Below are 15,000 nucleotides of genomic sequence, written 5' to 3'. Positions count from 1 at the left end.
ATATATAGATAGATATATACATAGATATATAGATAAATGGTCACATTAGACATTGCCTGTTTATTTTGGTCAGTTGATGACGCGGTAACGTCTTTTTCTTTCATTTATCACCTCCGCACAAGTTCCTCTTACATGTATTATATAAACACACACACACACACACATACACACACACACACATTGCACAGCCATGTTGAAGGACAATAACTGTCTGCATACCCACTAATTGCCCCTCATTTTCCTCAGATGACAGAAGTTTGTGCAGACGATCAAAGACATGTTACGGCAAAACAAGACGCAAAAACCAAAACACTGACGGAGAGGCTGGGCATTTGGGTTGGTGTCCGCGTCAGAAAAGTTGGACAAACTTCATCAGACTCTGATACATTTCCTTCTCCCCTTCCTTTCAATTTGTAGCCTGACCTTTTCGTGAAATGTCAGGCAAGGATATCTTATTCTCCACTCCCCCCCCCCCGCCCCCGTCTCTCTCTCTCTCTCTTTTTTGTAAAAACAGATGCATCATTTCTTCTATTCCTGAGAAATCAGCGTCATTGTTGGGAATAATACTAACAAGAAGTGCGTAAAAATATGAACAAAAACAAAAACAAAAACAAACAAATCTGCGAGAGAAAGGAAAACCAGCTTCAAAGCAAAATAGGATCTTTGGCTGATTATCAAATCACTGGGCATAAGGGAACCAGAAGGGGGGATGGGGGCGGGGGGGGGGGAGGGAGGGCAAAAGGGGAGGGGGGAATTACCCTCCTTCCCCAACGCCCCTCTACATTGTCTCCGCTGGTTTTTGCTAGGAGATGGGGAGCTGTTCTCATCGTCATGTTGTGCTAGGAGGTGGGGAGCTGTTCTCATCGTCATGTTGTGCTAGGAGGTGGGGAGCTGTTCTCATCGTCATGTCGTGCTAGGAGGTGGGGAGCTGTTCTCATCGTCATGTTGTGCTAGGAGGTGGGGAGCTGTTCTCATCGTCATGTTGTGCTAGGAGGTGGGGGTGGGAATGGATCTGTTCTCATCGTCATGTTGTGCTAGGAGGTGGGGGTGGGAATGGAGCTGTTCTCATCGTCATGTCGTGCTAGGAGGTGGGGGTGGGAATGGAGCTGTTCTCATCGTCATGTTGTGCTAGGAGGTGGGGGTGGGAATGGAGCTGTTCTCATCGTCATGTCGTGCTAGGAGGTGGGGGTGGGAATGGAGCTGTTCTCATCGTCATGTCGTGCTAGGAGGTGGGGGTGGGAATGGAGCTGTTCTCATCGTCATGTTGTGCTAGGAGGTGGGGGTGGGAATGGAGCTGTTCTCATCGTCATGTCGTGCTAGGAGGTGGGGGTGGGAATGGAGCTGTTCTCATCGTCATGTTGTGCTAGGAGGTGGGGGTGGGAATGGAGCTGTTCTCATCGTCATGTTGTGCTAGGAGGCGGGGAGCTGTTCTCATCGTCATGTTGTGCTAGGAGGTGGGGAGCTGTTCTCATCGTCATGTTGTGCTAGGAGGTGGGGGTGGGAATGGAGCTGTTCTCATCGTCATGTTGTGCTAGGAGGTGGGGAGCTGTTCTCATCGTCATGTTGTGCTAGGAGGTGGGGAGCTGTTCTCATCGTCATGCTGTGCTAGGAGGTGGGGAGCTGTTCTCATCGTCATGTTGTGCTAGTAAAGAAAAGAATGACAACAGTCCTAGAACCAAAGGCATTATCATGTGTGTCAGACAAACACCGCAGCTTGTTGTGGCACACTTGCCCCATAGACCAATGACATGAAATACGAGATCTTTAACGTGTGCATGTGATCTGACACACGAAGGGGGTACAGACACTTGCAGGTCTGCACATCTATTGACCTGGGAGATCGGGAAAAAATGTCCCCCCCCCCTCCCCTCCTCTTAATCCACCATGCGCTGTCAGTGACCGGTATTTGAACTCAGGAAACTTTAACCACTTGGCTGTTGCGCCGTCAACGTGTAGACACGTAGTGGATGGCGGTGTGTTAGTTATGTGGCATATGATAGCGGTGTTGCACTTGCACGGTCTTTGTCTTGTGCCGTGTCCTTTGTACGGGATGGGAAGGTTGACCTTATGGGTCAGTTAGCACACAGTGCATGAAAAAGGTCAGTATACATTTACCAGTGGGCGCGAGCTTGTATGTGTGCATGTGTGTGTGTGTGCATGTGTGCGTGTGTGCGTGCGTGTGTGTGTGTGTGTGTGTGTGTGTGTGTGTGTGTGTGTGTGTGTGTGTGTGTGTGTGTGTTTTCCTATCCACCCATCCACCCACCCATCCATCCATTTATCTCTGTGTCCATACATACATCAAAGTTTCAATCCCGCGGCGTCTGTCAACCTACCAACCTGTCTGAATATTGTTCTCTTTCGTTTTTCTTTCCATCTTTACAACTCTGTGTCTTGTTCGTCTTCAGTATAACGTCTTTCCACTTGAAGTGATATTAGACGGAAAAACAACAACAACAACAACAACAAAAACCCCGTGGGGGTAGGGGTTGTGGGAGGGGGGGAGGGGTAAAAGTGTGTGTATGTGTGGAGGGTGAATAGGGAGAGACAACGCTAGGGAAAATGGAAACGTAAAAAACGCCAACATCAAACAACTATAACAAATGTCCTATTGGACTACGCAGCAAACCTTCTGCAACAGCAAATAACATTGGAATTGTTAATAACACATTCAAAAGAACTTTTGGTGAAGTCTGGTAAAAAAAACATTTTAGATTCTGACATTCGAATATTATATGGTTGCTAGATATATGTTCTCCATATATGCACCTAACATCTTTGCTGAACTTAGTTATAAAATTCTGTGTCTTTGTCTGCGTGTCTGTGTGTCTGTCTGTCTGTCCGTCAGTGGTTCTATATTATGTCGACCAGTACGCCGGCGTGCCTGTGTACATCTGGCCGTTGTTCCTGTACCTCGCCCACCCTCTCTACCCGCTTACCTCCCCCCCACCCCCACCCCCACTACCCCGACCCCCTTGCCACTCTCTCTCTAACAAACAAAATCATTCGACGAAACAGGAGCTGTTTGACGAAGCGATTCTCTGTTTCCTTATTCGCCACAATCGGACACTTTATTGTGTTTGACTGGAACCTGATGCACCAGGGCTGTTTGTGTGGCACAGTCTTCAGACGTCTGGCTCTGATAGCATTGGGATTTTATTTGGTATCGTTGTGAAAGACCTTCTCGGCTAGCGTTGAAAAGGGGGCTGAGAAAGAAAGATGGAGAGAGAGAGAGAGAGAGAGAGAGAGAGGGGGGGGGGGGGAGGGAGGGGGGCAGGGGGGGAGGGAGAGAGAGAGATAGACAGATAAAGAAACAGACTGAGACTTCGAGATGTCGAAACACACACACACACACACACACACACACACACACAGACTGATAGACAGAGACACAGACAGAGAGACAGATACACAGAGAGACAAACAGACAGACAGAGAAAGTGAGACAAACCGGCAAAGACGGACAGACAATAACAAATCCATAGACAGACAGACAGATACACACACACACACACACACACACACACACACACACACACACATACACACAAACACACACGATTGCACAGACAGACAGGCAGACAGACAGACAGACAGACAGACAGACACAGACACAGACACAGACACACACACACACACACACACACACAAACACACACACACAAACAAACAAACACCACATCCTCACTCCCCCCCCCCCCACCCCCACACACACATAATTACAGAGACAGACAGACATACACACACTCACACACACACACACACACACACACACACACACACACACCACTTCCCCACTCCCATCACCCCCCCCCCCCCCCTCAGCTCCCCCCCACCCCCACCCCCACCTCCGACCCACCTTTCCACACACACACACCAAAACTCACAGTGAACTGCTGCGGAGTGACGCAAGGGGAGGGCACCTGTGCCAGAGTCCCCCCGGCACACAGCACCGCTGCCAGCACCATCAGACCCAACATCCTGCCTCTCTGCACTTCCCCACAACCTCAGCAACAACAACAACAACAAGCACGACAACCACCACAACAACAACAACAACAACAGCAGCTGCAACAAGAGTGAAAGGCAGACAGAGGCAGCAGGCAATAGGGGGCGGTGACAGGCCGCCCAAGCTATTTATAGTGTCCCGAGCCGGTACCACGTGACTGTCTCGTGCCTTCACCTGTCAGCTGATCGGTGCACGCACTCCCAGTTATCACCGTTATCAACCACTTGCCGGGTCGTTCTGAACATGTCACAACTAGGGGCTGCTTCTCGGCTCTTTCGAACACCGTGTGTATGTCACAGCACCGACGAATAACTGTTGGATTTGTACAAACTACATCCCTGAGTAACTGTTGTAGTTGTACAAACTACATCCCTGAGTAACTGTTGGATTTGTACAAACTACATCCCTGAGTAACTGTTGGATTTGTACAAACTACATCCCTGAGTAACTGTTGTAGTTGTACAAACTACATCCCTGAGTAACTGTTGTATTTGTACAAACTACATCCCTGAGTAACTGTTGTAGTTGTACAAACTACACCCCTGAGTAACTGTTGTATTTGTACAAACTACATCCCTGAGTAACTGTTGGATTTGTACAAACTACAACCCTAAGTAACTGTTGTATTTGTACAAACTACATCCCTAAGTAACTGTTGTATTTGTACAAACTACATCCCTAAGTAACTGTTATAGTTGTACAAACTACATCCCTAAGTAACTGTTGGATTTGTACAAACTACAACCCTAAGTAACTGTTATAGTTGTACAAACTACATCCCTAAGTAACTGTTGTATTTGTACAAACTACATCCCTAAGTAACTGTTGTATTTGTACAAACTACATCCCTGAGTAACTGTTGTATTTGTACAAACTACATCCCTGAGTAACTGTTGGATTTGTACAAACTACATCCCTAAGTAACTGTTGGATTTGTACAAACTACATCCCTAAGTAACTGTTGGATTTGTACAAACTACATCCCTAAGTAACTGTTGTATTTGTACAAACTACATCCCTGAGTAACTGTTGGATTTGTACAAACTACATCCCTGAGTAACTGTTGTAGTTGTACAAACTACAACCCTGAGTAACTGTTGTAGTTGTACAAACTGCAACCCAAAGTAACTGTTGGATTTGTACAAACTACAACCCTAAGTAACTGTTAAATTCGTACAAACTACAACCCTAAGTAACTTTTGTATTTGTACAAACTACACCCCTGAGTAACTGTTGTATTTGTACAAACTACAACCCTGAGTAACTGTTGGATTTGTACAAACTACAACCCTGAGTAACTGTTGGATTTGTACAAACTACATCCCTGAGTAACTGTTGGATTTGTACAAACTACATCCCTGAGTAACTGTTGGATTTGTACAAACTACAACCCTGAGTAACTGTTGGATTTGTACAAACTACAACCCTGAGTAACTGTTGTATTTGTACAAACTACATCCCTGAGTAACTGTTGGATTTGTACAAACTACAACCCTGAGTAACTGTTGTATTTGTACAAACTACATCCCTGAGTAACTGTTGGATTTGTACAAACTACATCCCTGAGTAACTGTTGGATTTGTACAAACTACATCCCTATGTAAGTGTTGTATTTGTTGATCAGCTAGCATACTGGTGATATGATAGAGGCAGAGAAACAGACTCAGAAACTCCCCTTAAAGAAAAACAAACAATAAAACAAAACCAACCAACCAAACAACAACTCCTAAAACAACAACAACAGCGGTTCACTTCTCAGCTTGCGATGTGATTCCTACACTGCGTGTTGATATATGGACAGTTGACAGCTCATTTTAACAATATTTTCTTTCAAGTATTACCCTTCCTCCTGTCTTTACAGTTGACAAACTGACATACAAATCAGAGAGATTAGGAGGAGGAACGTACATACTCACAGGATAATTGGTACAGATTGCACTATGTTGAGTTATATCACAGCAGATGAATCTCGCGATTGTACCCTGAGGCATCTATATACTGTTTTCCTGCTCGCCAGAATCAGAATGAAAACAGTCGTGTGAACATTGAAAATGGGGATACAACAAAGTCCTGCTCTATAATCTGGACTCCCAGAACATGTTTGACGGGTTTTCGTATTATCTTATCCTTTCCAAGAACAGTGATTTAGGTCAGCGTGCCCTGCGTTCACCACAGTCTGACTATTGTCAATATTGCGGCTGTATGGCAGAACCAACTCGACAGAACACACAGAAAAGACATGGAGTCACACATAATCGTCTCAGGGACACGAGAGAGCTACCGGTGGCGTCACCAGCCCTCCCCCTCCACTTTCTTACCACTACATCACATTCCTTTCCTTTCACCTCCTTTCCCTTTCTTTTCCCTCTCCTCTAAAACCCCCACCACATTTTTTCCCACACACATCCCATTTCCGATTATTTAGATCAAAGGTTTCTCTGATTCAGTTGATAACTCTGACACTGAATAACTGAAGTGAAATGGAAGATATCTCAAAATTTGTCATTTGTCTCGAAACTTTCTTTGAAGTGTTGATCCGCTGTGATGTGTTTTTTTACTGTATGATCGGTGTTCATTATTTTTTGTTAGTTTTCCCTGTGTGGTGAATGAACGTGGATCACATTCTGTAAAACAAGCTGTTCGCGGCAAATCACGGCTGGTTGTGATTGATTTTGTTCTGTGAAGTATGCAGGGGGAGGGGGGTTGATACAGATTGATGATGGTAAAGGGCAAAGAACGGAGACGAAGGAGGGGGAGGAAGTGAAGAAGGAGGATGAGGATGATGACGTGGAGGAGTTGGAGAAGGAAGAAGAAGAAGAAGAAGAAGAAGAAGAAGAAGAAGAAGAAGAAGAAAGAGGGACCGGGCAGTGGTGGGAGGGAGAGGAACAGAAAAAAAGAAGAATGACTGTGAGAGGAGGTAGAGGGAAAGGGTAGTATGTGAAGTTTAAGAGGCCTTGAAAAGTCCTAGTATTGACCTACTCTAAACTTAATCACTGTTTACTTTCATCATCGTGCAACAATGTGGAGGAATATCAAATCTGCCATCCCTGAAATCACCCTGACCACACAGAGTAGTTGGATGCGCAGCCTGTGAATGAACAGGTTGCAAGAATCATGTGCTCCTTAGAATCGATTAAGTGAATACAGTAGGGAACATAATCATATACACTATACAGCGCACTTCAGCAGAATGCGACTCACAAATGCTTAGATGTGGAGTGTAGGGGGAGTAGGGGTGGGGGTGGAGGGGCTCTCTTTTGATCGTCTTGAAAGTAGGTCGGTACCAATGTTACTCAAAAGACAGATAATGTACGTAACCCATTTGATAAAGAAGTACAAACAGATCAATGATGACCTTGTCCAGTTATAAGACAAATCTGTGATTGCATACCTCAGTCATAAGACTTAGGCCCATTTTATATACATATCTATGACAATCTATCTTAGTCATGAGACCCCTTAAGTAACTGCGCGTGAAGTCGTATCAGCCGTGAGTGTCAAATGCAAGCAAGAGAACGTGAGTCAGTTGAGGTCAAAATAGAGATATGTTTTTTAGTTCACTCTCGATTTCTTCTCATCATCTCAGACAGAACGTCTGTTTCAGCGGAGTTAAAATATGCAGAGAAGTTTTCCGTGACCACCTCACTGCCCTTTGACCCCTGACCTCGTTAGGCGGCACGATAACCCATATCGTGAAGGTTATGCTGCTTGTATTGTTCCATGACAAGCTGTCTTTCCAATCTACTAAGGCCACGTTATATACTGATGTGCTTTATCATTATACCTTTCAACTTGTCTGTCTTTTCACATGACCAGTATCACACGACGGCTGCTCTTGCAGAGTCATGTGACCTAGTTACACTGCACGTGCGCTGTGACAGGCTGAACAGGGAGACTCGTTGCTGACAGGAAAGTGACCCGAGAAGGCGCCGGAGTGCTTTTCTGCGGGACCGCCTGGTACACCAATGAGTTCATTAAATCCAGGTTCAGTTTCAGAAATTCCAGGGAGACGCTAGACGTCACTGTGTGTGTGGAAAAGCCATAACCATATGCGCTGCATTTCATCTTCTAACCAGTGAGGCCAAACTCCTTGTAGTTAGAGGGACGATTAGGGGAGACAACACTGTGGAACCCACATGGAGGATAAGGCATATGCTTGAACTGCTCTCCCCCTCCCCCGGGCGGCAACAAAAGGTTGTCCTTGGCAAAAGTTAGAAGGAAAATCCAACTATTATACATGTGCATGTGTGCACGTGATTGAGGACTGACTTAATGACACAGGAAACGAATGATAAGTGCCCAGAGGTCGGCTCTACTCAGGTAGGCAGCCTGTTGTGCAAATGACTCTGTTGTTTGTAAACCATTCAGAATTTGGTCTCTGACCGAAGATAGTCGCTGTATGAATGCCACCACCACAACCACAACAACAACCACTACCACAACCACAACCACCACCACCACCACAACCACAACCACCACCACAACCACAACCACCACCACAACAACTACTACTACGACAACTAATCCCAGTGTGTTGACCAGGCCTTTTCTGCCTGCCATTCATGGAAGACACCGCTCTGAGACGATTCAGAACGGTTCAGTCAAGTTTCAGGCTGCAACATCCATCGTGAGACGAATATTTGGAACGAAATGGCTGTCGTCGGAACTTAACTGATTGCAAGGGTACAGGACGAGAGAGAGAGAGAGAGAGAGAGAGAGAGAGAGAGAGAGAGAGAGAGAGAGAGAGAGAGAGAGAGAGAGAGAGAGAGGTGCAAAAGAAATGATTATCAAACGTTGGGTGCATGCACATGCAGTACCTGTGTGTGTCTTCATGTCAGTCTATGTTTGTGAGGGTCAATGACAGCGCGTGTTCAGGACAGTCCATACATGTTCATCTCCCATCTCCCGTTTTATGCTTTGTTGTGTTCCGTTTATTTCCATTTCATATTGATGTTGCTGTTGGTAGCCTTCAAATCTATTTCATTTTACTTGTTTATTTATTTAATCATTGATCAGTCAAACCATGTTTCAGAACGTTCAAAGTTACTGAAAATGTAAGTTTGGTGGTCATTATCTGCTCTGTGCGGGATTCAGTCTCTGGATCCAGTGGTGACAGGCAGTGACTGTCGTTCATGCTTCAGATCACGGATTCCCTGTGACCATTGACATGATGAACATGTACTCTGTTCCTGCCTGTGTGTGTGTGTGTGTGTGTGTGTGTGTGTGTGTGTGTGTGTGTGTGTGTGTGTGTCTGTGTCTGTGTGTGTGTGTGTGTGTGCGTGTGTGTGTGTGTGTGTGTGTGTGTGTGTGTGTGTGCGCGTGCGCGCGCGTATGTACGTACGTGCCTGTATGTGTATGTGAGAGAGAGTGAGAGAGCGGAGAAAGGGAGAGAGAGAGGGAGAGAGAGACACACACAGAAAGAGAGAGACAGAGACAGGGCTCGGAAGAAAGAGATAACGTTAAGAACGAATTGATAACAACATTTTACATGAATAATAACCAGTTCACACACACACACACACACACGCGCGCGCGCGCGCGCGCGCACGCACGCACGCACGCACGCCTGGATGAGCCCCTTCTTGAACCGTACATGTCATGACGCCTCCCCCCACCCCACCCCTAACCCCCTGTCCTCTAACCACTCCCTGACCCCCCCCCCCCACCCCCTTCCCCTACCATTCCCATGACATTGTGAAACTGTACAGAGAGAAAATCTAGTCCCTACCAGAAGCAATCTTTCTACCGAGAGCACTTGACACAGTGTAAGGGTGTCACAGTGTATTGTCACACACTTCGTACAACAAGACAGGCTGCGTCCTGTCCATACTATCGCTTTTCAGCTTGTTGGTCGTGTTCGGGCTGATACAGCGAAAAATACCGTGACTGATATCTCTGATCCAAACTTTGTTTGTTTGTTGTTGTTTTTTGTTATGCGAGGTATATGACGAGCGGAATATTTGTGCCCTTAATTAATGGAGTTACTGTGGTGTGTGTGTGTGTGTGTGTGTGTGTGTGTGTGTGTGTGTGTGTGTGTGTGTGTGTGTGTGTGTGTCCGCGCACGTGCGTTTGAGAAATAGAGGCCATCGGGAGCGGACGTGCATGTACATGTGTGTAGGAGTTCGGGGGGGGGGGGGGGGGGGGGGGGGGGGGGGATTACGTGCGTGCGTGCATGCGTGCGTGTGCGCGCGCGTGCGCCTATAAACATAAATGTGTGCATACTGGTTTTCTGATCATCCCAATCTTGTATGCGCGCGGACACACATACACGCACGCACACGCGCACACACCCACCCACACACACACACACACACACACAATCGCTAGTTACACTGAACAAGCGCCCAGTACACAACCTACTTGTATATTATCGACGAGGTGAATTTGTTAAGTGTGGTAAGGAATACACACACACACACACACACACACACACACACACACACACACAGCATCGTTACAGTTAGTGACTCACTGTGACGAGATGGCCCAGTGTTTGTTTTCGGTGAGACTATTACTCAACTGATTCCTCATGCAGCATGAATTTAGTGCACATAAAAGAACCCATGGCAGCACGGTGAGTGCATACAGCGGCCGAATGGTTAAAACGCCGGATTCGCCTTCGCGGTTCCCGAGTTCGATCCCGGGTTTCGGCGTACCTGGTGGGTGGGGGGTGGAGACTGCCGATCTTCTGTGTCAACATGTGTGCAGACCAACGTAGTATAGTGCCTGATTTCCCTTCGTGTGCATATCCTTGCAGAAGATTAAATGACGCATTATAAAGATCATGTAACCCTTGTCAATGTTCGGTGCGTAGTGGAAAGATAAAACTACCCAGCATGTACCGACAATGTCATCCATCATTTAGTGCTGGTGTGAAACGGAAGAAGAGAATGAAATCGGCAATATCCACATTTCTTCCCCTGTACTTTTCTGTCAGAAGACGGAAACATTTGAGAATTGGTTAATGAGGTTGTAATACATACAATATACTTCTTCCCCTTTACTCTTTGACTGGCTTTCTTTACGTCTCTTGACAGAGGAAAAAATGTGGAGTTTATATTACAATACTAGTTGAACAAATTTACTATTTTTCCGTCTGTGAAACGAAACTGAATAGAAAGAACATAGGGGAAGAAATTGGATATTGCCGAGAAAACAATACTGCTGATGAGAACATTCTGTGAGAACGGTTCAAAGAAATTCAGCCTTTTTGCCCCTTTTGAGGTGTGGATGATACAGTAGCAATGCAAACTCAAATGCAACAGAAAAAGCGCCAGAGGACAGACCTTGTGAAGGGGTGGTCAAATGATCTGCGTGGTAGAAGCTGACAGAATTTTGTCGCCGGAATAGCTCAGCTGGTAGACTCCGTCGGAATCGTGATCCTTGTAATTCTGGGGTCGGTGGTTCGAATCTCCGTTGGATCAGGGTAATCTTTTCCTCGAAGTTCGCCTTCATTCTGATTCTCTTCCCTATTCAAGTCTTTCAAATCAGACTATGAACTGAGGGTCAGTGTGCCAAAGCATGCATAAGTTTTGTGCAAGCACTGAATCCCTTCACCGTCTTTCAGAAGAGGAGGCCAGTCGCGCATGCCGTAGGCCGATGGTATAGATGGCACGGACGACACGAATTCATAGAACACATAGCATATAGCACGTGGAATGTGGCTACCTTAATGGTGGGATAAGAAACAGTCGCTTGAAAAAAAATCATTGCACCCCTTCCTCCCCCAGTGCAGCAGATTCCTCACCGTTTACCTGTTAACAAGAAGAGATGGCATGTGCATTACTTCAACTACATCCATGAGAGAAAGACATGCTAACAGACCAGTGAAACACGCTTGTTTTGTTCAAGTTGAAGAGTGATTCAAGCCAGGGTGAGAACAGTGCAGGTTGATGTCCAATGGCAGGGAGAAAGCGTTGAACACAATCCGTGGAACACGGTTTCTTGTGAATGAGGCTGAGGGGGTGAGGATGGAATGGAATGGTGGGTAGGGATGGGCGGAAGGGCGGAAGGGGAGAGCTGTGGGAAGAGGGGGCGGAAGGGGAGAGCTGTGGGAAGAGGGGGCGGATAATTGAAGGGAGCTTCGGGGGAGATAGGAGTGAGGATGACGGGAAAGGGACAGGTGTGCTTGTGTGCAGATGAAGCGTGTATTTTCTTCTTCTTCGTTGATTAACTTTGTTATAGTTATTTGCTCCCCATTCTGGTTCCACCAGTCTGGTCCTCCTGTCCCCAGTCTCTGTGTCCGTCCCTGTCTAACTTCTGGCTCTTGGACTTTGGTCATGTTTGAGCGTGCGTGTGCACCTTTTGTGTTGATGTTCATTGTCTGCCTGTTTCACAGTCCCGGAGCGGCAGTCCTGTTAATACAGTTAATATTTACATGTAAACTGCCCCCACCCCCAAACCCCCTACCCCGCTCGATCCCTCACCCCAGCCCCTTCTATGTTCTGAAGCATTAGGAAGGCACTCAGGGCCTGACTAGCGTGTTGGCTTTATGGGTTTATGAGTCAGGCATCTACCCTTTTTTCTTATTCCTTGTTAATGTTGTTTTCCATTTTCTGTATAAATTATAACAGATTTTAGATCATTCCGCACGCTTTGACGCCCCATTGAAACTGGACGTGAAACTATGAAGATGACGACGACGACCGCTATCATCACCATACCACCACCGTATCATTGCTGTCTGTCATCGTCATCGTCTTTGCCGTTATTCACCATCTTCATAATCTTTTTCATCATCTTGATCACGTCACCTTTTTCGTCGCAGCTGTCACCGTCATAACTGATCACATGACATCATCATCATCATCATCACTACAACTGCCACAGTGACCACCACAGACACCGCAATCTTCTTCTTCTCTTTCCTTCCTTCCCTTCCTTCCGTCTCTTAGGACCTCAAAGGCAGATGAATGGAGCTGAAAGTGACTCATCTCCCTGTCTGTTTCAGACAGCCTCTTGTCAGTGTGAGTGATGATCTCTGTGTTTTCTTCCCACACCGCTCCCGTTCAGCCCCATCCCCACCCCCCCCCCTTCCCCAATCAGCTAGCTCGCACTCCGTTCCCTCTCTGCATCCTCCCCCCCCTCACACCCCCAGCCCCTCTGCCCCCACACACCTGGCCTCCCATCCAACTACAACGCTCAACACACAACAGACAGCAGCAAAAACTTTATGTCCACAACAGAAGTATTCTACCTTCGAATCGCTCCAGGCCTCGTCACTGTCACCCTTCAGACAGTTTAGACAGACACACGTCTATTTGGGCATCAATGTAATTCCGACACAACCGTTCATCACATTTTGTTTATTCACAGCACTTGTGTACACTGCAAGCATACTGACTGTGGCACGAACCCACAGCAATCAAACAATCTAACTACCAGAAGTCGTGTACACAACAAACATACTGAATATGACACGAACCTACAGCAACCATACAACCTATCTACCAGAAAAGACAAAAAACAAAGAAATACATAGAAAAAAAAAGTAAAACAAAGCACAAATACAGATCACAAGGGAAAACAAGTAAAGAAAAATCATCACCATGTTTGCCTCCAGAGAGGCCTGGCATGTCACAATGCTGCACTGAGGACGTAACTGACTGAAGGTGGGGATGGATGAAATAGAGGACACGACACAGAGGGCACAGGACAATAGACATCTTGACAGAGGGCACAGGACAATAGACATCTTGACAGAGGGCACAGGACAATAGACATCTTAACAGAGGACACAGGGCAATAGACATCTTGACAGAGGGCACAGGACAATAGACATCTTGACAGAGGCCACAGGACAATAGACATCTTGACAGAGGCCAGGACAATAGACATCTTGACAGAGGACACAGGACAATAGACATCTTGACAGAGGCCAGGACAATAGACATCTTGCCAGAGGACACAGGGCAATAGACATCTTGACAGAGGCCAGGACAATAGACATCTTGACAGAGGGCACAGGACAATAGACATCTTGACAGAGGACACAGGACAATAGACATCTTAACAGAGGGCACAGGACAATAGACATCTTGACAGAGGGCACAGGACAATAGACATCTTAACAGAGGGCACAGGACAATAGACATCTTGACAGAGGGCACAGGACAATAGACATCTTGACAGAGGACACAGGACAATAGACATCTTGACAGAGGACACAGGACAATAGACACTTTGACAAGAGAGTATAGGACAAAAGACAGAACAGGCATCAGGAGGATTCAGAACAATAAAAATAACAGATACGACTACAGAAGACTCAGAGTGATATACAGCACACACACACACACACACACACACACACACACACACACACACACACACACACACACACACATATATATATATATATATATATAAACACACATAAAAATTGTATCTCTTAACAGACTCAAGCGCTGACTAAGCGCATTAGGTTACGTCTGGTCAGGCATGTGCTAAGCGGGTGTGGTTTAGCGCATATGGATTTGTCCGAACGCAGTGACGCCTCCTTGAGTAACTGAACTGAACTGATAAAATACTGAGGACAGACGACACAGAACATGAGACCGAACAGAGCGGACAGACAAAGGGGGACCCGGCCCCCCATAGCACAGCAGAGAACACGGAGGGGAGTGTGTCTGGTGGAAGGGAAAATGGAAGCATTTCGTCAGCACAACAATTCAAAATGGTACCTCCAAGGCTTGCAGAGCTGAGAGACTGTCAAAGTGAGACCAGAAACAAGCAAAAAAAAAAACACACCACAAAAACAAAACAAAACAAGCAAAAACAAACAAACAAACAAAAAAAAAAACCAAAAAAAAAAACCACACAGACATTTGACCAGAGAGCTGTCAACAGAACGAGGTAATGTCAGACATCCACAAAACGAGATACTTGGTCAGAGAGAGTTCTGCAAAGAATGAGATAGGGTCAGACAGTTCTCTCAGAGAACAGGGTAATGGTATGTCAGCAGTTTCTCCCCAGAGACTGTTATCACAATGCAT

The 15,000-nt window shown here is 46.2% G+C and overlaps 2 protein-coding genes across 2 annotated transcripts in view; both read right to left on the bottom strand.

Annotated features, from left to right (window-relative positions):
- Positions 1-4,107, bottom strand: part of LOC143286106 (mammalian ependymin-related protein 1-like) — a 9,816-nt gene extending 5,709 nt beyond the window's left edge. The window contains exon 1 of the mRNA XM_076593700.1: positions 3,885-4,107. Within this exon, the coding sequence (XP_076449815.1) occupies positions 3,885-3,977 (93 nt within the window). The 5' untranslated portion in view covers positions 3,978-4,107. The remainder of the gene's footprint in view (positions 1-3,884) is intronic.
- A 10,716-nt stretch (positions 4,108-14,823) lies between these two features.
- Positions 14,824-15,000, bottom strand: part of LOC143293245 (galactosylceramide sulfotransferase-like) — a 4,506-nt gene continuing 4,329 nt past the window's right edge. Inside the window, exon 2 of the mRNA XM_076604111.1 lies at positions 14,824-15,000. This exon is cut by the window's right edge and continues 1,700 nt beyond it. The gene's annotated coding sequence lies outside the window, so the exon portion shown is untranslated.

This window comes from Babylonia areolata, chromosome 1, assembly GCF_041734735.1.
Source record: "Babylonia areolata isolate BAREFJ2019XMU chromosome 1, ASM4173473v1, whole genome shotgun sequence".
NCBI lineage: Eukaryota > Metazoa > Mollusca > Gastropoda > Neogastropoda > Buccinidae > Babylonia > Babylonia areolata.
This window is presented reverse-complemented; position numbering and strand designations above follow the sequence as displayed.